This window comes from Trichomonas vaginalis, chromosome V, assembly GCF_026262505.1.
Source record: "Trichomonas vaginalis G3 chromosome V, whole genome shotgun sequence".
Classification (NCBI taxonomy): domain Eukaryota; phylum Parabasalia; order Trichomonadida; family Trichomonadidae; genus Trichomonas; species Trichomonas vaginalis.
Window position 1 is genome coordinate 13,241,610 of NC_067207.1, and position 22,579 is coordinate 13,264,188.

General features: G+C 29.3%; 6 protein-coding genes across 6 annotated transcripts, besides 11 other annotated features; 3 read left to right on the top strand and 3 right to left on the bottom strand.

Annotated features, from left to right (window-relative positions):
• Nucleotides 1–1,130: 1,130 nt before the first annotated feature.
• Nucleotides 1,131–1,751, bottom strand: TVAGG3_0328420 (uncharacterized protein; the record flags this gene model as incomplete). The annotated part of the gene is made up of 1 exon (XM_001299513.2): nt 1,306–1,701. One exon carries the CDS (start codon nt 1,699–1,701, stop codon nt 1,306–1,308), a length of 396 nt encoding a protein of 131 aa, XP_001299514.2.
• A 1,605-nt stretch (nt 1,752–3,356) lies between these two features.
• On the bottom strand, nt 3,357–4,825 carry TVAGG3_0328430 (glycolipid translocation; the record flags this gene model as incomplete). The annotated part of the gene is made up of 1 exon (XM_001299514.2): nt 3,439–4,776. The coding sequence occupies one exon, from the start codon at nt 4,774–4,776 to the stop codon at nt 3,439–3,441; it is 1,338 nt and encodes a 445-aa protein (XP_001299515.2).
• Nucleotides 4,826–4,906: 81 nt separating this feature from the next.
• TVAGG3_0328440 (RNA-binding domain, RBD family-containing protein) lies at nt 4,907–5,509 on the top strand (the record flags this gene model as incomplete). The annotated part of the gene is made up of 1 exon (XM_001299515.1): nt 4,907–5,509. One exon carries the CDS (start codon nt 4,907–4,909, stop codon nt 5,507–5,509), a length of 603 nt encoding a protein of 200 aa, XP_001299516.1.
• A 382-nt stretch (nt 5,510–5,891) lies between these two features.
• Nucleotides 5,892–6,934, bottom strand: TVAGG3_0328450 (HORMA domain domain-containing protein; the record flags this gene model as incomplete). Its single annotated transcript, XM_001299516.2, has 1 exon — nt 5,900–6,907. One exon carries the CDS (start codon nt 6,905–6,907, stop codon nt 5,900–5,902), a length of 1,008 nt encoding a protein of 335 aa, XP_001299517.2.
• A 71-nt stretch (nt 6,935–7,005) lies between these two features.
• TVAGG3_0328460 (uncharacterized protein) lies at nt 7,006–10,798 on the top strand (the record flags this gene model as incomplete). The annotated part of the gene is made up of 1 exon (XM_001299518.1): nt 9,669–10,232. One exon carries the CDS (start codon nt 9,669–9,671, stop codon nt 10,230–10,232), a length of 564 nt encoding a protein of 187 aa, XP_001299519.1.
• Nucleotides 10,799–11,015: 217 nt separating this feature from the next.
• Nucleotides 11,016–11,053: a terminal%2Cinverted (terminal inverted repeat of MuDR-5_TvMULE4 transposon ID:TVAGG3_0328470).
• Nucleotides 11,016–11,744: a mobile genetic element.
• Nucleotides 11,708–11,744: a terminal%2Cinverted (terminal inverted repeat of MuDR-5_TvMULE4 transposon ID:TVAGG3_0328470).
• Nucleotides 11,745–12,711: a mobile genetic element.
• Nucleotides 12,712–13,405: 694 nt separating this feature from the next.
• Nucleotides 13,406–13,441: a mobile genetic element.
• Nucleotides 13,406–13,441: a terminal%2Cinverted (terminal inverted repeat of Banshee-A3 transposon ID:TVAGG3_0328490).
• Nucleotides 13,442–14,616: 1,175 nt separating this feature from the next.
• Nucleotides 14,617–14,654: a mobile genetic element.
• Nucleotides 14,617–14,654: a terminal%2Cinverted (terminal inverted repeat of Banshee-A3 transposon ID:TVAGG3_0328500).
• A 2,427-nt stretch (nt 14,655–17,081) lies between these two features.
• Nucleotides 17,082–17,424: a mobile genetic element.
• Nucleotides 17,395–17,424: a terminal%2Cinverted (terminal inverted repeat of MuDR-3_TvMULE3 transposon ID:TVAGG3_0328510).
• A 646-nt stretch (nt 17,425–18,070) lies between these two features.
• Nucleotides 18,071–18,457: a mobile genetic element.
• Nucleotides 18,458–19,202: 745 nt separating this feature from the next.
• On the top strand, nt 19,203–21,580 carry TVAGG3_0328530 (Listeria-Bacteroides repeat domain (List Bact rpt) family; the record flags this gene model as incomplete). Its single annotated transcript, XM_051230353.1, has 1 exon — nt 19,398–20,574. A coding segment is annotated over one exon (1,177 nt), but the record flags the coding sequence as incomplete, so codon positions are not given.
• Between the last annotated feature and the right edge of the window lie 999 nt (nt 21,581–22,579).

Genomic DNA, 22,579 nt, shown 5'->3' on the forward strand with positions numbered 1-22,579 from the left:
TTTAATGGAAATATTTTGATTTGAAAAAGACGATCTTTGAAAATCATTTTTTCAATTATTTTTATTTAGACAGATCTGTTTTGATGATTATTATAATATTTTCATAATTTTAGATTAAGATAACTGTAATTTTCCCTATAATTGAATACAATCACTAAATTTAAGTTGTAAAATCCAATGCTGAAACAAATCTGGGTTTAATCTTCCGTTTGTACGCGTTTAACTGATCTCAAAAAGTCAACTTTCTGAATATATTGAATAAATTATTAAAATTAGAACCTATTTAACATATTTTCATATCCGAATAAAATTCTACATTTGCGAAAATCTTATCAATTTTTCAAAATGTTTCAAAAGTTGAAGAAAGTAATTGCTATCCTCCTTAGTATTGGTTATTTTTGGCTTTAATAGTTATTATTTCAACTTTATAAGATCGATAAGATCATAAGTAGCATAGAACATGATCATAAACTTCAAAATATCATTTTAAATTAAAAAAATCAATCAACAAAGATATTCAAAATATTGCTTTATGATCCATAATTTAACATGGTTTCATGATGGGCCCAACAAAAAAAAAAAATTATTGATCAAAAAAAAACTATCGTTTATTAAAACAACAAATGAACTAAACAATATGCTGAACTTAGTATTATCTTGAATACGTATTCAAAATGATAAAAAAAAAAATCATAATTCAAAGTGTAAGCCATTACTCTCACTCAATTGTCATTATTTTAACATCATTAAGAACTTCGCTATATTATTTAGGTATTATTGGTATCATAAATTAATTGATAAATAATTTGATGAATTTATCGATTTAATATGATATATACTTCTCAATTCCATACCTAAAATCAATTAATGAACTCAAAAAAACAAAATGATTTATATATCAGAAAAATTGATCAAATCAATTTTATGTTTCAAAAAATATGTTTTACTATACGTCTAATATTGAATCATTTTCACAGAATATCATTATAAATTTTACTCTTTCAAAAGTTGACTTTATTTGAAAATATTTTGAAAATATTTGGATTTATCTCATATCTATGAAGTCGATACATCCATTTTTAATTAAAATCCTATCTATTATTATCTTGAATTAAATTTCTGAGAATGGCCACAAAGGTACTTTCAAAAAATAAAATATGAGATTGGTATAATGCATGTTTAAAAATACAAATATTTGCATGATAAAATATTTCCATGCCGATGCGATTTTTCTAAATTCAAGTGAAATTGAGAAGGAGAGCCGTGATGAGGCTGTCAAATTTTCTCGTGAATTTTTTTGGTAGGTCAGTGGTTATTAAGTAAATGGTTGATGTCTGATGGATCAAAATCATCGTTTAAATTGTGATTTTCTCCAAATTTTTGATCTGATATTGAATAATTTGGAGAAACGAGTGTGGATTTGATGAAACTTGGTTTACCTTGCCTGAGATATGGTAGAATAAGATCCCAATTTTCTGCATACCAGCAAAGGAGAGCTGATCTGTTGCGTTTTGCCAAACGATCCAATTTGAGATCAAACTTGTTGATGAGAATTTTGGCTAAGGAAATGAGAATCGCTGTAGTTACATGTGTCTCAAAATATCTATCAATGTATGCTGCGACGAAGCCAAGTTTTTCTTGATTCAATTTCATTCGATGCTGAATCGTTTCGTAGTCTCTAATGTTGTGGGGTATTTTCATTTTTGATGAGAGGTCTGGTACATCTGATGAAAAATCGTATATCATGTTTGCTAATAACTGAAAAAAAGTGATATAAAATCGTTCTGAAACAAACAAATTGAATGAGATTAATCTTGAAATATGTGGTTGGAGGTAAGTAATGTTTTGTGCAAAAATTAGGGAATTGTAAAAATGTTTCTTTCAATTCCACAAGATTTACCTTTCAAATATTTGAAAGAAGTATTCAAAAATATAATAAAAATCAATGTTTGAATACTGTCATAGGATAATAATATGAATAAAAATTAATTACAGGTGTTATCAAAATTTGAGGCATTGAAAAAAAAATTTGGATTTAATAGCATAATTACTATATAGGTCCAGAATGTTATTAATAATAATTTTTAAAAATTAAAAATGATTTTTGGAATTAAAAATCTAATCTATATTAGATGCATTTCTTAATTAAACAATTTTTTTATTAAAATCACAAACTATTCAAAAATTAAAAAAATTGATTGCATTATTTTTATTATCTTTAAATATCTATTATTAAGATTTTTCGATGAAATTTTCGAGAAGCATTGATTTAAATAGTTCACAAATTTTTGAATTTTGACTATCTAACAAAACTTATCGATAATTAATTCAAAAATTTCATGATGAATTTACTAATATAAAAGTATTTAAGAATCCATTTTCAGATAAAACAATCTGAAAATTCCGCCTAATTCATATTCAAATGGAACAACAGCACATCATGGATTATATTTTGTGGCAATCATCATGAATTTCTTTATACTACTGCTTACATAAGAATATGATGAACCAAATTCTTTTATTTTGAATGAAAATCAAAATTCAACTTCTTATATCGGAACAAACTGAACATTTGCAATGCGAATTCATTCATTATATAATTTACATAATATTTTATAGAATTTGGCTATTACTCATTTTCGAAAAAAAATTTCTTATCGTAGTTCAATGTATGGAATACCAACATTAAATTTCTTGATCCCAATTTCGAATCAAACGAGTAGAGGGTTAATTAATTTAACATTTATACATGCATAACTCATTTGAATAGGGATGATTTGTATTTCGAAGAAATTTAATTATATAATATTTGTTTGCAGCACAATACATGAAGGAAGGAACAAAGTTAGATGTGATTTGCTTCATATTGATCAATCTGGATATGAAAAATTTCAAAAAATATTATAAACGCATAAGATATATATTAATTAACAAAATCCCATTCTATTTATAGATTTAATAATTAAAATCTCTTCCAAATTTTTTTGAAATTTGCTTTTTTCAAATGAAATTTTCTAATTTTGAGAATTATTTTTTTAAAATATACAAAATTTTGGAAAAATTTATGTTCTAATTTTTGTTTATTTAGGATTTCTAAGCAAGATTGATCATATAAAATTGAATTTTTAGATTAATTTCAAATAATTTGGCAATTTTTCCTCAAATACGTGATATTTGAGTATTAAATATATTCGAATCAGTAGAAAACAATAATGCAGTTATTTTTACATCACACAAATTAATCTCATCCAGTTTTAGATTCTTATGAATACTAATGAAGGAAGATTTTCAAAGAACAAGGCCTAATTTTCAATTACATAACAATGTTCAAAACTAATAGCTGCATATTGGAACTATGAAACAATCGTTTAGTTTAAAATTAAAACAAAAAAATACACAAAATATTTATTTACATCTCATTGGAATGGTTAAACAAGCTCAGTCTCGCTTTTTGCTTTTTAACGAATTCCAGAGCTTCTTAATTGAGTGTCTCTCGAAGAAGAGAATCATTAATCCATAAAATGGAGCAAGAATAAGGACATAAAGTATTCTTATTGAGTTATGGAAGTAAATGAGTGATCCAAATGCTATCAGCTGTATGATATTCGGGAAAAGAGAAAAGAAATTCTTGAATTCGCGTGAAATAACTGTAATAGCCATGATTGATCGAAGAATCATGTTAACTCCATTGGCCATAATAGCTCCTTGTGTTCCAAATATCTTAGATAAGTAGAAAATCAAGCCGAAATAGATACTTGATACAATGGCCAATAAAATGTTGTAATACATCAATGATTTTTCACTAAGACGTGCATTAGAGAATGCTTCCGTAACACCATTAAAGGCCATGAATGGCATAATGCGTAAAAACCAGGACATGGCTGATTTTGAATCATCTCCACTCCATCTCTTGCTGTAAACAGTTTGAAGTACAACAGGCGCTAATGGTGGACCAAATGCAGCAGCGCATAGGCCAATGTAAACAACGATTCTGACAATAAGAGAATACATATCGAATTGTAAAGGAGCTGAGCTTGCGCACATAGAGAAAACAGCAGCTTCAATAGGAGCGAAGACTAATCGAGCAATCAGGCTGCTGATATCAGAAACAAATCCGTAAACTCCGATTTGTTCTGGTGTATTCGAAGCAATTAGTACGATACGCTCGCCTTGTGAGAATAACCATTGGAGAATTGTCTGAAATGCGAATGGTTTAATTGCATTGTATTCATTTCTAGTTGGGAACTCTATTTTTGGCTTTCCGCAGCGGAAATAGAATCCGAATATGACTAGTAAACCGAATATGATATTTGATGCGCCGAAACAAAGCATTAATGGTAGAGGTTCTCCTTCTTGCTTATAAAAGAGTTTTGAGAGAACAATTGATGAAATACTTCTAACTAAGAAAGCAGGACCGGACACCTTTGCAGTTGTTGAGCCATCCATAACAGCAAGTTGAGGAACAGCCCACATTTCTCCAATTAACTCCATAACTGAAGACATCGCAGTCATAATAACTGCTAATGTATATCCTTCAACTTCAGGAGCAGATTTAAGAGAAATGTAAACAATAATAGGCGAAACAATGAGACCAATCAGAAAAGGCAAAATAGCAAATTTATGTGGATTTTGGCTACGAGATGCTGCCTTTCTGATACCATCTCTGGCCCAGAAAACAATTGTTTCTTGAACAAGTGCTAATCTAACGCTCCAGATACCGAATAATGATGGATCTAATGAACGAACGAGTAGCTGATTGCTTATAAAGCTAATCATCTTCGAAAAAACTTGTACAAGAAAATTTGATGACCAAAACTTAACAAAGTTATCCATTTTTGTCAGAAAAAAATTATTTTATAAATTTTTGGGGGAGTAAAAATTCGAAAAAAAGGGGTATGTTCAGTAAATGTCTGAAGGTGAAGTACCTCAAGAACCGGCAGCAGCTCCAGCGCCAGCCCAGCAGGCACCATCACTTGGAACTGACTTGCTTGCTCAGCATGTTACTATACATATTTCAAATCTTCCTTATACAACAACCGATGAAACCTTAACAACATTAATAAACAACATTGCTCCAGCGTCCAAAATCCAGATCGTTAGACGTGTCGATGGAAAGTCCAAAGGAGTTGCATTCGCAGACTTTACAAATCCAGAAGATGCTAACAAGATTATTCAACAATTAAATGATTATGAACTTGAAGGAAGACAAATCCGTATTAGATTATCTACAGAGGACAGACATCCACGTTATCAGCATAGAAGACCTCCATTTAGAAAACAATATCGCGATCTTGATAGGCCAGATGAAGGCAATAGCCGTAGAAGCTATGATATGCAATTAGATGAACCAATGGAACAGCCAAGAAGACAAAACTATGATAGAGGATATAGAAATTATAGAGGTGACAGACCTCCACGCCAATACGATAGAAATCCTAGACCATACGATCAGGGAATGCAGCAACAAGGAAGTTACCCACCTCCTTCAAATCAACCTCCAATGGCTTGATCTAATTAAGATGAGAAATTTCATAAATCTACATGGTTTAATTTTTGAGTTTTGACTTATTACAATGTTTCTGATTTTACTTTATACGAAATAAAAATATAATATTATATTATGACGAAATTCTACACAAATGCTTCAAAGAATTTAATCATTTGCTTAAAAACTACATTAAAAATATAAAAATGTCCGATACAAGCTTTTATTATTAAATTATTTTTTGAAGCGATTTAACATTTTTAAATAGTCATTTATAAAGGATGACTCTAAAGTTACTCTTTGCTTCCTTGATTCGAACTAATTTGAATCAAAATAGTACATTATCCATATTTGTTATGCAATTTTTAAAAACTTGATAATAAACAAAACATAAATAACAGTTTAGTATATATATTATAATAACAATATATTTTTCACTTCGGTAAATCGTGTTTTAATATCATCTAATGAAACAGAATCTTCGAAGCCATCATTCATATTTTCCTGAACCAATCTAACAAAATCGTCAATAGACATAGGTATAATGTCTGGAGGCGGTGTTGGAGTTGGAGATGGTGGAGTTTCAGCTATTGGACTATTTTTGGCAATGAAATCATCATGATTCATCGAGTTGAAAGCAGGTGTATTTGAGAAATTAACAGCAGAAGCACCATTGGCCAGAGAATTTTCGTTCATTAAAGAACAAGAAGGAGTTGATTCATTTAATTGCAAAAGAGAGTTCTGAGTTGATGGTAGTTCCATTGGTACATACCAATGTTGTGTAGAAATGATTGGACGAGGGATCTCTTCTTCTAAAGAAATTCTATGATTCAAAAAAATGACTGTTCTTCCAACAGGTGTTGTAATAGGACCAAAACGTAATCTGGCAGTTTCCAGTTCTGTAAATTCTTCGTTTTGCGCAGGCAATTTTTGAAATGGATCGCAAACAGCTTTAATTTTAAGATTATTCATCGGTAGTTGACTTAATTGCAATTGCAATGTCTTTGCAGGTAAAGTGTTCAACATAGAATATAAACTTCTCATGTTTTGACACATTATTCTATAAGTTTGAATTTTAAGTTCATTTTGATTGTAATTCGTTTGCATTTTTGCATCAGGATGAATAGGGAGTTGAATTAAATGCCATCTTTCTATAACAATATCTGGATTTGTAAGAATAATATCTAATTTGAACCAGCCAAAGAAGTGTTTTGATGAAAGAATAGATCTTAACTGATTTGACTTCCTTATTTGCAGCGAAAATAGTGGATTATCCTTTTCAAGATCTGTCAATGATTCCGGACTTCTGTTTTCGTAAATACATTCAGCTGCTTTTATAAGGAACATACGAGATAATGATGTTAACTTTGTTTTACCACCATCTGTATGATGCGTAATCCCTTCTTGCTGTGAATTTATCATATAAAAATCTTTTAATCGCAAAAATTTGACATGTAAATTTGAATAAGATGTAAACAAAACTTTTTATATTTTTTTTTCTCTTTTCAATTCTATGTGGATTGAAGGATACGATTCTGCTAAAGGAGGAGTGTTTGCAACTTCACCAAGGTACGATCCTACAAACTACATAGGGGAATCCTTTGATTAGAACTATGTTTTATCATGCAATATCAAAGAATTAAAGAAAGAAAAAGAAAATACAAAAGTTAATGCATTAATACGGTTTCTAATTCATGCTAAGGTAGATAAAGATGAATCAAAGGTTCTAAATCACCCGCTTTGTATCAAACTTTGCAAGCTTTTCCAATATTCTTTGTTATTTTTGTAAAAATCAAATAACGAATACACATCAAAACTAACAAAAACAGAGTCACAACTAAAAGTAGTCAAAAAAGAATACCGTGAAACATCGAAAACACTTAAAAAAGCAGAAGAATTGATACAAACAACATTAGGTTCTTGTGACAAATGTCCTGTATGCAGCAAAAAGTTTAAATCTCGCCAATATGTCGATATACATATGCAAAATAAGCATCCAGCATTGTTAGAACATTGTAATGCTATAAGAGGAATTCAAATTCCGAAAAAGACGGATGATATTCAAGAAATTCTCGTTAAAATCAATGAATTACAGGAAAACATCAAACAAGAACAAGCACCAAAACAAAATAAACCAGAAGAATCTACAGAATTAGAGCAAGAAGTTGAAACTAAAAAAACTAAGCAGAAAAACTCAAGAAGAAAGCAGTTGAACGATGATCTTGATAAGGCTTGTGATGAGCTTTCATCTTCAATGATTTTATGGAAAGAACAAGAAAAAATGTTAAATCCGTTCCATGTTCAAGATTCGAGCCCAAATTTATCAATCTCCAAACCAAGAATATTCCATGAAGATCCTTCCCCTACTAGAAACAATTTTATTATTGAACAATCTCATGGAATTGATCTTGCTGAGAAAAAAGAACTTTTAATATCAAGACCTGCTTACACAAATACTCCCTTTGATAATTCTTCGACTGTTGAATTGAATATTCCAACAAAAACTCCTCCATCGCCATTAAAAGTTTCAAAAACGGAAAATGTCATTGATATACAGGCAATGCAGACACAAAGCATAATACAAGAAGAAAGGCCGTTAGAAAAAAGAGCAAATACACAACAAAATCTTCCATTTTATCAACCAAATAATTTTGAATATAAAGAACAGCAAAATTATACATATCAAGAAGATACATCCGAATCACAACAAATGTATCAACCAAAATCAAGAAAATCTCCTCGTAAATCTTATGATACAGAAAATGACTCAAAATACATAAAAGGTGATGATATATTCAACAAGAAACCAAAATCCCCACATGTCTCTCGTACATCACCTCGCAAATCTTACGATTACGATAATCAATTAAAAATTGAACCTGTTACAGATGTTACGAACCCAATTCGACGCGCAAGATTCTTCTTATCTAAGGAGAAGACCCCAAGAATCGACGAATCTCAAATTTCCAAGGCCGTTCAAATTATTAATTCAAATCTTCAGAACAATGGAAGGACAGAAGACCTTTCTTCAGACTTTACAAAAGATCCTGAATATGGAATCATGAGGAATTATATTAAAAGTCAGTTGGAGAAACAAATCCCTATGAAGTATGAAACTCCAAAGCCACAAACAACATCCAAATCTTCTAAATCTCCATCTCCGAGTCGAAAAAGTTCTTCATCAAAAATTCAATCTTCAAAATCTTCTCGGAAAACATCATTTAGTAAGATTGATTCTTCAGACAATAATCAAGAATACGGAAACTTTAATCCGCAGCTTATTTTACCAAAGAATTCAATTGATAATAAGGAATCAAGTGATTCTGAGAAATCTTTTTCATATAATACCGAATCTTCAGAGGTATCTAATGCTTACAAACAACATCAAGCAGAAAAACTTCATGATGATTCAGATGATGTCAAAATTGTCAATCCTTTCAACAGCAAGAACATAGCTGAACATACTACAACTACAGAATTCAAAGAACCAGAACAAAATCCAAGTAAATCTGACAAAGCTGGTGATGATTTGGTAATTCAAACCAAAGAAGTACAAATTCCAGCAGATTCAGGTAAAAAATCCGATGAGAAACAACCAGAAAGAGTTCTACCTGAAAATAAATCAACTCAAAACAAGGAAGTTAAATTATCTGAAAATGTTTCTCCTCAAAATAAAGAATTACCTCAAGAAACAAAGCTAGAAATTAAAGTGAAGCAGAAACCATCAACTAACACAGTCATCAAACCAGAAATTAAAAATAATAATGACCAAAATCAAGACAAATCTTCTCAAATCGAGATTAAACAGAAGGAACAAGATGAAGATCCACCACAATCACAAACTTCTACAAAGAACTCAGAAAATCCGAAAGATCAAGACCAAATCTCAGCCAAAGTTCCAGAATCTGATAAATCAGCAGCTCAAAAAGCCACTAATAAGGGAATCAGTGAAGAAAATAGCATCCAGAAGCCCATAACTCCTTCTCCAAAGAAAGTCGAAATTTCTCCAAAGAAAACAGATAAGAAACAAGAACCAGACGATTATACATTCGACGAAAATATTGATACATTCAAATCAAAGCCGAAAATTGCGAACGAAATTGAAGATATCAAACCAGAATCTTCAATTACCGGAAGCAATCCATTGCTCACAATTACGAAATCACCAGTTGATAGCACAGGAATGGTTGTTGATGATGGTATCGATATTCAGAAAAAGAGTGAATTGGAATTTTCAAAGAAAGAAGAAGAAAACAATAAATCGGACTCCTTTGATCTTGACAACATTGAAAATCCCTTCGCGTCCAAGCCAAAAATTTCAAACGATACTGATCTTGCCACGCCTACGAAATCCAAGTTTGATGATGAGGACGATATGTTCGCAATAACAGCAACCCCCAAATCAAAGATTGCTATTAAGGCCAATCCTCCAGATAATGATGAAATTCCTTTACCAAAACAAGAATTATTTACTAATTCTCAAGAAAAGGAGGAAATGATCGACCAAAAGCCAAAGCAAAACACATCTAAACCAGATTCCATTGAAGAGAGACCAATTAAACCAAAATCTTCTCAAATTAATTGGGACGATGATATCAAACCTCAACAAAAGCCAAAGAAGAAGGTCCAAAACTGGGATGATGACAATGATGATGTTTTCAAGGTCACATCTCCTCCAAAGAAGAAGATTACTCCGAAGAAACCGAAATCATTTGGGCGGATGATAACGATGATGTATTTAAAGTAGACATTGCACCAAAACCTAAGAAGAAAGCCACAAATTGGGACGATTCTTCAGACGCTTTCAGAGTTGCTCCTCAAACAAAATCTCCACCGAAGAAAAAGGTTACAAGCTGGGATAACTCATCAGATGCATTCAAGATCGATCCACAGCCTGCTAAAAAGGCACCTGCCAAAAAGAAAAATACTTCGAATTGGGATAATTCTTCAGATGCATTCAAGATCGATCCGCAACCAGCTAAGAAGGCACCAGCTAAGAAGAAGAAATTTGATAATAATTCATGGGATGATCCATCAGAAGATGCTTTTAATCCTCCACCTCCGAAGAAGAAAACAACACTGCCAAAGAAGAAAGTCCAAAATTCATGGGATGATGATGGAAGTATTGATTTTGATAATATTGTTGATCCATTTGCTTCAAAACCGAAAATTACAAGTTGGGATTAATATTTTTTATATAAATTTTGTTTGTTTGATTAAAATATTGCTGACTATCTATCAAAAAGTTGTTTTTCAATACACTACTTAATACATAAGGACTGAATTCAATAAAGAAAATATTCAGGTCATTAGTATTAAATATACAGAAAATAATAAAATAAAAATAACTACGTATGCACAATTCATGTCATTTTATGGAAGGAATCTGCTTTTTTTTTCAATATGAAAGTTTTCTTAAAATATGAGCTCAAAATAGTAATTTTTATTATCAGTTTTAACAGTATTTTTCGAGGCAAGCATTTATCATTCCATTTTATCGACACGAAATAACGAACAAAGGTGACCAAACGAGAAAGGGACAGACTAGCCCATTGTCACTTTTTAATTTAGCAAATGAACGCTTATGGAGTGGAGTTTTTGGGTAAATCTGATTTGCTTATAAATGAAATAAAATCAAAAGAAACCATATTGGCATTATATTATGCAAAAATAAATGATCTTACTTAGTACTTTTAAAGTTAATTTCAGAAAAAATTTGACACAATGGTATCCGGCACATACAAGTGGTGTACAACCAAAATATAAGTTGGTTTAAACATATATTGCTATATCTCATGATCTTACTTAGTACTTTTAAAGTTAATTTCAGAAAAAATTTGACACAATGGTATCCGGCACATACAAGTGGTGTACAACCAAAATATAAGTTGGTTTAAACATATATTGCTATATCTCATGATCTTACTTAGTACTTTTAAAGTTAATTTCAGAAAAAATTTGACACAATGGTATCCGGCACATACAAGTGGTGTACAACCAAAATATAAGTTGGTTTAAACATATATTGCTATATCTCATGATCTTACTTAGTACTTTTAAAGTTAATTTCAGAAAAAATTTGACACAATGGTATCCGGCACATACAAGTGGTGTACAACCAAAATATAAGTTGGTTTAAACATATATTGCTATATCTCATGATCTTACTTAGTACTTTTAAAGTTAATTTCAGAAAATAATGAAAATTACAAGTTTAAGGTTAATGAAAAGTGACAATGGGCGAGTTTGTCCCCCACTCCATCCAGATCAAGTTTTTTGTCGCATTCAATTTGAGCCATTTTCGGATCACCCCCCCTGTTTTATAAAATTAATAAGTACCCGACGATAGCATTGTGATAATGTGTGGTATTTCTTTGTCTCATCTTTGATTTGATTGTGATTATGTGTTCCATTATATTCTGTTAGGATATATTCTTCATCATCCTTTAGAAATGAGATACATGCTTCACATTTATCTGCACTGCACCTGAATTTTAATTTTGTTCCCCCTAAATTTGGATTTTTTTTAATTGATATGGACAACCTGCATGGCATTCGTTATCAATGACAGCTTTCATAGCATCTATATAAGATAGCCTTTCTTTAAGTTCGCATGGTGCATCGATATGCATCAAAAAAATGAAATGAAATTTCAATATCAAAAAAAGCACAAAATTTGAAAAAATTCACAAATCTCGGTTTCTGAAAGAAAATGGCCTCTTAAACTTTGTGCATATATTCATCTATAAGACACATTGTATCCATATATTATTTAGCCAACACAACTTATCTGGTATCGAGAAAATTCAAAAAAAGCACAAAATTTGAAAAAATTCACAAATCTCGGTTTCTGAAAGAAAATGGCCTCTTAAACTTTGTGCATATATTCATCTATAAGACACATTGTATCCATATATTATTTAGCTAACACAACTTATCTGGTATCGAGAAAATTCAAAAAAAGCACAAAATTTGAAAATTGCTCGGTTCTACATTCAAAATAAATTTCATTAATTTTTACGTACATATTAAGGTACTTATCTTCTACATATATAATCTTCATTAGATATATACATGATAAATAAAATTCATAAAACATTAAAAATCAAAAAATTAGATGAACCTTGGCAATTAAACTTTATTAAATAATAGTTGTTTATAAATTATATTATATTATCATTTAATATTATTTTGATAATGAAGATTTTATTTTGCAATAATATAAAAAGGTAACTAAACTCCTTTCGCCGATCCGATTTGCCCCATATTTAAAATATAGCTTGCATATGTAGAAGAAAAGCTAATTTTGAAGTACGCCCGAAATCCACCAACAGGATTTCGAGCTACTAAAAAGGTACTTTTAAATGTGATTTTTTTTTATAAAAAATTAAATTTATTTTAAGATCAGACTAAAAACTAATTTTATGGAAAATCTATATCGACAAATTTATTACTTATTGGGTATATAGATTTTTTGATTATGGCGATTATGTCTGATATGCTTCCAATAAGCCAAAACAGTGTTTTGGGAGTGATTAAATACAAAAAAATCCGGCGATGCTTTACGTGGCAAATGGTCGAATGGTTATTACCCCATACTATTGGGTACCCGAGACGCTAGTTCGAAACTGATGCACTATATTTTTTACAAAATGCGTTTATTAGGACAGGGTAAAGAAAGGTTGCCAATATAATATATTTAAATAAATACAACTAATATAGCATAAAAAAACTATTGAATATTTGAATTCAATAAAAATTTATATAAAATACATGTAAAGCATAAATTACTATATAAACGTAGAATCTGAATATCATATCAGAAAATGTCGCAAATCTGACATTTACCCGACCAAATAGCAAAAATAATCGAATACTTTTCGCAAAAACTTTAAAAATCGATAAAAATATGAAATATTGTAATAAACAAAATTCATCAAAAGTGACAGCTCTCAATTTTTTGACATTTGTAAATTCTAAATTGAATGAGAAAAATGAAATAATACTAAGCATAATACAATATTCTAGATTTAATTATAATTAGGAAAAAGTTAGTTTTGAGAGTACTTTTCATAGGCATATAGAATGAAATCTTCTGAAAAATAATATCACATAAACTCATATTATTTTCTAATATATAACTATTTTATATAAAAATCAAATTCAATGATCTTAAAAGCGAAGGATAAACCTCAAAATTTACGAATATAATGAGTGGGAATATAATGCTTATCTATCATAAAACCATATGAAATATCAATTTTTGCTTTACGCCTAATTTTTGACGACAATTAGCAAAAATGTTAAATGTTAACACTCAGTCCATTTGAATATGAAAAATAAAATTGACTTTGATTAAATGTTTTTATTTATCATGCAATTCTTCTTGCGACCAAAGATTTGAATAAAAGTTCAAAAATAAGATAGCTTAAAAAATAATATACGGTAGTGTTTACTAATAGATGAATAGTATATAAATTCTATTAAAATGGATTTGATCCAAAAAAATATATAAAATTTGATCATAAATAAAATCGTTTTAAATTACTTCTTCATTTAAATTATAACAATTATTTTTGGTTTTATATTTTTTTGGATCAAATCCATTTTAATAGAATTTATATACTATTCATCTATTAGTAAACACTACCGTATATTATTTTTTAAGCTATCTTATTTTTTGAACTTTTATTCAAATCTTTGGTCGCAAGAAGAATTGCATGATAAATAAAAACATTTAATCAAAGTCAATTTTATTTTTCATATTCAAATGGACTGAGTGTTAACATTTAACATTTTTTGCTAATTGTCGTCAAAAATTAGGCGTAAAGCAAAAATTGATATTTCATATGGTTTTATGATAGATAAGCATTATATTCCCACTCATTATATTCGTAAATTTTGAGGTTTATCCTTCGCTTTTAAGATCATTGAATTTGATTTTTATATAAAATAGTTATATATTAGAAAATAATATGAGTTTATGTGATATTATTTTTCAGAAGATTTGTGTTCTTCTTCAAAATTTTACTTTTTTATTAAAAAGAATCTCTACAAAATATACATTTACTTTAATTAATATTTAAAAACGTGCTCTATCAAAAGTTCCAAAAATTCAATATTTTAGCTTTTCTGATGTGTCACTTTTGATGAATTTCTGTTTACAACAATATAGATATTAAAGAGACTTTTTATATAATATTCATAAAGATTTTCCAAAAATATGATACCGCAAAATTAAAAAAGTGACGTCTTGAGTGGAGTCAAAGGTCGAAATTGCTAGCTAAATGTTTTTTAGCGAAATTGCGTATTGTACGTTTTTTTCGCAAAACGAAACCCTTATTACAAGATAATTAAAATATATGACCTCATTATAAATGAATTTTAACTCTAGATAATTGAGAAAGCTACAAATTGTTTCTAAATCTTGAAATTATTCGATGTCAATCTAATTTTTCTTGTTATAGCCTACTTCTATGGTGTACAGGTTGTCATAATTACTATTTTAAAGTGTAAAACATGCTTATATCAATCAGGACGTTAAAATGGAAAAGTACATACCAAGCAAATGTTTGGATTTATATGCGACAGCCTTTTTAATGGATGTGACAAAGCGTTTCAATATAGATTTTGATTAAAGCATAACTGCAAATTATAATTTGACTTTATATGTACCAATAATAATGGCAATTATGAGTTTTTTTATATAAATTATATCACACCGCTTCTAGTAATTTTTAGCTTAAGCATATCATCGGCTAATTTTCAAAAAAAAAGAATTTCAAATTTTAATCCAAATTCTTTTCTTAAAATTCACAATCAAATTACAGCTTATCTTTAATAGTCTTATTCATTATATGCTTTTTTTTCGGCTCCATAAAAGTCATAAATTTTTCCATCATAAATTTGTTAGAAATTGGGTTACCATTGCCAAACATTTGGATAGAAAAAGCCCAATAAATTATACCCAAAGCATCCAAACATGAAGATATCATATAAGAAATATAGTTTAATTCAGTAATTCCCTAAAATCTAAAATGTTTAAGAACGTTTGTTCAATATCTTACAATCTAATTCACAGATTTAGCATATGTACTACGTATCAAATATACAATGTGATCTCTCAATAAGCTTAGAAGGTTAATTATTAAAATTAAATAAAATTCTACAATTAGCGAAAAATAATACGGCAGATAATATGCTTATAGGTAAAGAAATTCAAAGAGCATTCCTTAAATTTTTTCGAAATTTATCAAAACTCGAAGGTAAATCATCGAGTGATATGCGAAAAAAACTTTTTTATTCTATTAATGATAATAAATATATTAGCCATATTAAAACTTTTCATTTTTTAAAACTCATAGAAATACGTTTGATATTCTTCATTAAGAACATATAAAAACGAGTATAATTATCATAATCTGTTAATTTACAATATAAATGCTTTTCTGCTTGTAGTAAATATCAAATAAGAAAATAATAACATTATAAATTTTTCAAATAAGAATATATTATCTAGCATCTAAGCATGAAGATATTTAGAATTTGGATATCTAAATTCTGCTTAGATTACTTTCAAAATATAAGTCAATAATCTTTGATTTTATTAAACGCTAATATTGGATAGTATATTTTCACAATTTAATTGTAGTTAGATAAATGATAATTCATGTAACTCATTGATTTCGATCAAAAGTTATATTCACCTTGTTAAAAAAAATAAAAAAAAAAACGGGTGCTTACTGATTTGAACATATTGCCTTTGAACCCCACGACATAACCAGTAGGCTAAACGTACAGTGATTTTTTTTATAAATTCTAGTATAAAATACTTCCCGCAGGGCATTTGTTTAATTATTTCACATTCTGATGACATAATTTTTAATATCATAGATAATGAAAGCGAAAAATATATAAAAATCGACAAACATGTTATAATGAATTGAGAGCTTTACATGTCAAAAAACACATTTCATACTGATTTCTATAAAAGGTATCTTTATTATAGAAGTGTAAGCTATATCTGTTTGTTTTTTTATTATAACAAATTCAAAATTCTCTTATAAGGATTAGATGAAATCTGTATTATTAAATCATTAGCTAAATGAAGGTTCAAATAGAAAGTAAATATCAATTTATATGATACTGAAACCAAATAGTTCTTTTAATAAAAGATAACACGCTGAAAATTATTGAGTATTTGCAAATCTCAAAAATCTATTGGTGAATTTGGCTCAACTTTTAAAATTATAACATCCATATCAAATCATAAAAGCAGACAAAAATTAAAGCCAAACCTATCGGCCAATTTTTTTTGATATTTTGATTTTTGAGGTATACTTTTAAAAGTGGATTTAAAGCACTGATGAAAAAACATTAACTTCTGTCGTTATGATTATTGATTTAGACAATAATGATTTTAATCTTTGATTATCAAAACACTAAAGTCATCTTTTTAACATTTGCTTGGTAGCATTAACTCAAGTCTAAAGTACTATTTTATGTGGCACTCTTAGAATTTTTGTATTCATTGTACACGCTGAAATAGTACCATTAAAGTTATGGCGGACTTTCAAAAAATAGTTTGGTCACCTTTTAATATAAACGAAATTTTTTACCTTATGAACTTTTGATGGAAATATGCAAATTTAAAATAATAAAGAAAGCCGCGAGCGAAGCGATCGGCTTAGTTCGAAGATTTTGATTCAAATCTTTGCTGATCTGTAATTCGCGGAAGCCGCGAGCGAATCGAGCGGCTTAGGTCTAAGATTTTGATTCAAATCTTTGCTTATATTCCTTAAATTCTTTATGAAACTCGCAACAGTTCCATAAAAAATTTTAAATTCTAAACTGTCGAAATTACCGATCGGTAATCACACCCTTCACGGGTGTGTCACTTTTTACAGGTGTGTCACTTTTAGCTGAAATTACCCCTACTCGAAACTTAGTTGAGTTTGTATTATTTTTATCGTTCAATTCTAGAAATTGAGATCCTATTAATCGTCGAGGAAGTACGATTATTTTTTGGGCGAAAAAGTATCTTAAAATATGATTATTAATATGTTTTTAAAATAAAAAATTTGAAAGTTAATTTGAGATTCTCATATAATTTTTTGAATGAAAAAAATAAATATAGTCTATATGAGTTTTTGAATAATTACACTTGAGATATATCTAAAAAATAATTAAAAATAGAGTTTGAGAAGACTTTTCAAGGTGTAATGAAAAGTGTGATATAGAAAATAATTATAGATATTTTAATTTTATATATTGTGCTAAGCATTATATTAAATTTTTAGGAAAAACACTTTTCATAAGTATTCAATATTTGAAAATACGGTCCAAAAAAAATAGATTCTTTTATATTCGCTTATATAAAAGGAGACTCTCTATCAGATGCGAATGCCTGAATTCAGCACCTCTGATAGAGAGTTTCCTCTTATATAAGCAAATCTTTTTCATGAGTTATTGTTAATATAAAAACATAAAAAGCTACCAATATGAGAAATTAAACCCTGCGAGGCACCAGTCTAGAACTGGCACTTCGCAGGGTTGAATTTCTCTTGACAAAATACAATAATCAAATGCTCCAAAGTTTTCAAATTTTTATTAGGAATAGGAGCCTACAAAGCACTGATTATATATCAGTGCCTGGTAGGCTCCTATTCCTTCTCTAAATGGGAGAAACTTTGTTTGAATAAGATAACATGCGAACAAAGTTTCTCCCATTTAGAGTGGGATTTGGAGGGTGAGAGGTACATAGATAGACTATGTATCTCTCACCCTCCAATTCCCTCGGGAAAGTTCGAAAACTTTGGTGCAATCAGCAACGATTGCACCAAAGTTTTTGCGTTTAATTGAAGGAATTGCTCTTTATGATATATACAGTTACAATGCATATATCATAAGGAGCAATTCCTTCCAGATATCTGGCAAACTTGCTCGCAATGGTTCACAATTGCGAACAAGTTTTGTCATTTGTCAAGAGAAATTAAACCCTGCGAAGTGCCAGTTCTAGACTGTGCCTCGCAGGGTTTAATTTCTCATATTGGTAGCTTTTTATGTTTTTATATTAACAATAACTCATGAAAAAGATGCTTATATAAGAGGAAACTCTCTATCAGAGGTGCTGAATTCAGGCATTCGCATCTGATAGAGAGTTTCCTTTTATATAAGCAAATATAAGAGAATCTATTTTTTTTTGGACCGTATTCTCAAATATTGAATACTTATGAAAAGTGTTTTTTTCTAAAAATCTCAGAATATATTTACAATAGTAAAATAAATAAGATATTTAAATTTATTTTTAAATGCTTTTTTATATGAGATTCTCAAAAGTTATATCAAAAGTCTGTTTTTTCTAAAATCTAATATCATAATCTATTTCTCATTTTAAGTACATCTTAATTCATTTTATTTTCTATATTTTTTCAATATTTTTGAGGGAATTGTTTTGCTTTCCCGACGATCAAATTGAGAGGTTTACACATTGACACTACTTAGCATGCAACAGATTTACTATTTCCAAAAAAATGCTCAAATTTGAATAGTTTTTAGAAAATTTGGAATTACGCTCCTTACATTATATATAATTAAATGTTTAAATTTTATTTATTTTTCCCTTTTAATTTTATATCGTGCTCTATCAAAACTAACCTCTCAATTGAAGGCCACAAAATCTAAGTAGTGAGGGTTCACAAATTTTGTATGGACTACGGTTCAATTTTTGAGAGCCTCACTACTTATATTTTGTGACTACCTTATTATTTCCCAAAAAAAATAAAATTTTCTCAAAAGTTCAAAATAATTTTCATTCAAAAATTGAGGGATTTTTATATAAATCATTATTGCAATGTTTTTCTTGCTAACGCATCTTATTAATTCAGGGCTTTACTACACCTTTAAGACAGCTCCCGATAGAGCATTTGATTTCAGATATGGAGAAGATTATCAAACAACATATGATAATTTTGGCTGGCGAGTTCAATTAAGAACGAATACAACAAATTCATCAAATCCGGACAAAAACGTAACTTATAACGCTCTATCAGAAAATAATGGATCAATTTCCGAGGAAAATTTAACATTTATTTCAAGATTCGATAAATCACTCGGCGACGATTATATTAGAGTCATATTTGATCTAACAAACAATGGAAATGAATCAAAGCTATTTGACATTGGCGTATATGCTGATATTCAAATTGGTGGTGACGATCGTGCTGCAGTCCTACCATTATCGGATGGAAAAGGATTTTCAATGGAGAATAAAAATGATCAGGATCCAAGAAAAGGAGATATACTTACCCTTCTTGTTAGAGATGGTTATGATGTTACCAATGTTGACACTTTATATTGGGGACAGTATCATGACGATCGTTCTGAAATTGGTAGAAATGTTTCAAATCCAGATGAGTCTTTGGAAAATACAGATTCAGTATTTGAAATCTCATGGATCGGAAGAGTTATTAAACCAGGAGAGAAACAATCATTCAATGTTCTTTTGATAGTAGGAAACAAAATTAAACTACCACCAATTATTCACGTCAATTCTTTCAATAAAGCTCAAATAAACGAAACAACCTTTACAGTTGAAGGAACTTTTGCTTCCGTTTATGATGACTCGAAGATTGACCTCTATTATAAATATGGAGATGATGGCACAGAGCATAAACTTGATTCATTGAATGCATCAAATGGAGAAAAAACAAAACATTTTTCAATTCCACTTCAATGTGGTCCATCAAAGACGAAAACTCTTTATATTTGGGCCTTGGATGAAGGTAGGAGACGATCCAACTATGAGGCAACAATCATTAGCACAGTAAAACCATCAATTACAATTGATCATCCACCTGCAAATGGTTATACAGTTGGAAGCGACATTAAAATAAAGGTCAAACTCAGTGATGACACATCTGCAAGAATTGTTTATGAGTTAGATGGCAAAGTTGTTCAAGGTGAATTGATTGAAATAAATAATGAAGAAAAGACCAAAGAAATCGTCATAAACACTGCAAATCTTTCTCTCTCCGAACACTCATTGAAAGTTTATGTGGAAGATGAATATGGCTATAGAAGTGAGTTAAATCATGATTTCAAATTTAGTGTTGATGACAAGCCTCGTGCAACAGTAAAAGAAACACCAGTTTTTACTGAAAACTCAGCTAAAAGAGGTTATTCTACAACAGTAAACATGAAAATAAATAATCCTACAAACTCGACATACAAAGTCAAAGCAGAATTTGAAGGCCATGAATACATAGTCGATGTTCCACCATCCAAAGACAAAGAATATAGTGAAGTTTCATTAAATATCACTGTTCCTGAAGGAACAGAACCAGGTAAGCATCCAGTATCAGTCACTGTTTTAGATCCTGAAGGATCTCCAATAGATTCATACAACCTTGAGCTCGATGTTCTTCCGGGATCACGCAGAGAAGAAATAGAACAAAAAGAACATGAAAAACCTAAAAATAAGAATTTGTGGATAATAATTGGCTCTATTGCAGCTGCTTTTCTAATCGCCAGTTCTATGATATTATACTTCATATTCAAGAAACGGGATGATGATGAGGAAGAAGAGCAGGGTGAGAAAAAGACAGACTATGTTGATGCAATTGAGATCAATGAAGAAACAGTTCTTACTTCAATGGATCAAGCAGAACAACAAAAGCAGCAAAAAGTATTCACAATTAATATTGATAATGGTGAAGGTGAAGAAATTTCAAATGATGAATTTGTTTTGTAACACTCAATGAATAAAGATTAATATTTTCATGAATATTGACATTTTTTTTCTAATAAATACTTGAATTCAAGATGACTTTTATTAAAAAAGCCTTCAAGTTTTCAATAAATCACAGCCATGTTAAAAGACAGAAATTAAAATAATGTTGTTGATAATCATTATACAATCTCAATTTTTGAGAACAAGTCGATGCTTCATTCAAAATTGATAGGCATAAAAAATAATTCTCATTTGAAATAATAATATTGATAAAAATACTCTATGCATGAAAAATAATTTGGTATTGTTGCATGCTAAGATCAGTCATAATGTAAACCTCTCAATTTTGTTGTCGTGGGAAGTATCTCAATTCCTTCAAAAAAATTGAAAAACTATTTAATTTTAAAAATATAATACTTTTAATTAGTTAATTAATTGGAGATATTTTTAAAAAATCACTTTTGATAATACTTTTGAGAACTTTAATTAAAAAAATATATTCAAAAATATCCAGGATATCAAGAGGGAATTGTTCCTTATGAGGTATATAGTTATGATGTATACCTCATAAGGAACAATTCCCTCCTTAAAATGAGAAAACTTGTTCGAAATTGTTTATCATTTCGAACAAGTTTTCTCGTTTTTAATAGGAAACTAAAGGCTATGAGGCACTGATTATATATTAGTGCCTCATAGCCTTTAGTTCCTAATAGATAGCTGGGAAACTTTCTCCAAATGATAAGTTATTCAGAGAAAGTTTCCCAGCTATCAAGAGGGAATTGTTCCTTATGAGGTATATAGTTATGATGTATTCCTCATAAGGAACAATTCCCTCCTTAAAGTCGTAGACATTTTTATACTTATTAATCAACCATTCAAAATCATATTCCTCTGAAAAGTTATTTTATTAAAAATTTAGAATTTTAATAAATATAGAGTTTGAATTTCATACAATACCTATATATTTTCAATAATGGAATTTGAAAACCATTCTCAAAAGTTCTCAGAAAACCTTTTTTTCATTAATTTTAAGAAATCTGAGTATTAAATTAAGTGATAAATTCGTTTGACACTACTTTAATTTTTAAATTCAAAAAATTATATGTGCTTCTTAAAATGACTCAAAAATTTTTATTATAAAATAATATATAATATTAAAAATTCCACAACATTTTTTTACTTTACATAATCACACTTCCTCGACGATTAATTTCCACACAATTTCTATCGTTGACCGAACTTAGCATGCAACAGTATAAACAATCAATTCTGCTATTCATTGAAATATGATTCCTCTGATTTTTCAAAAGGTATTCAAAAATCGAAAAATAATCTTTTCAATTTTCTATTTCGATTATAATCAA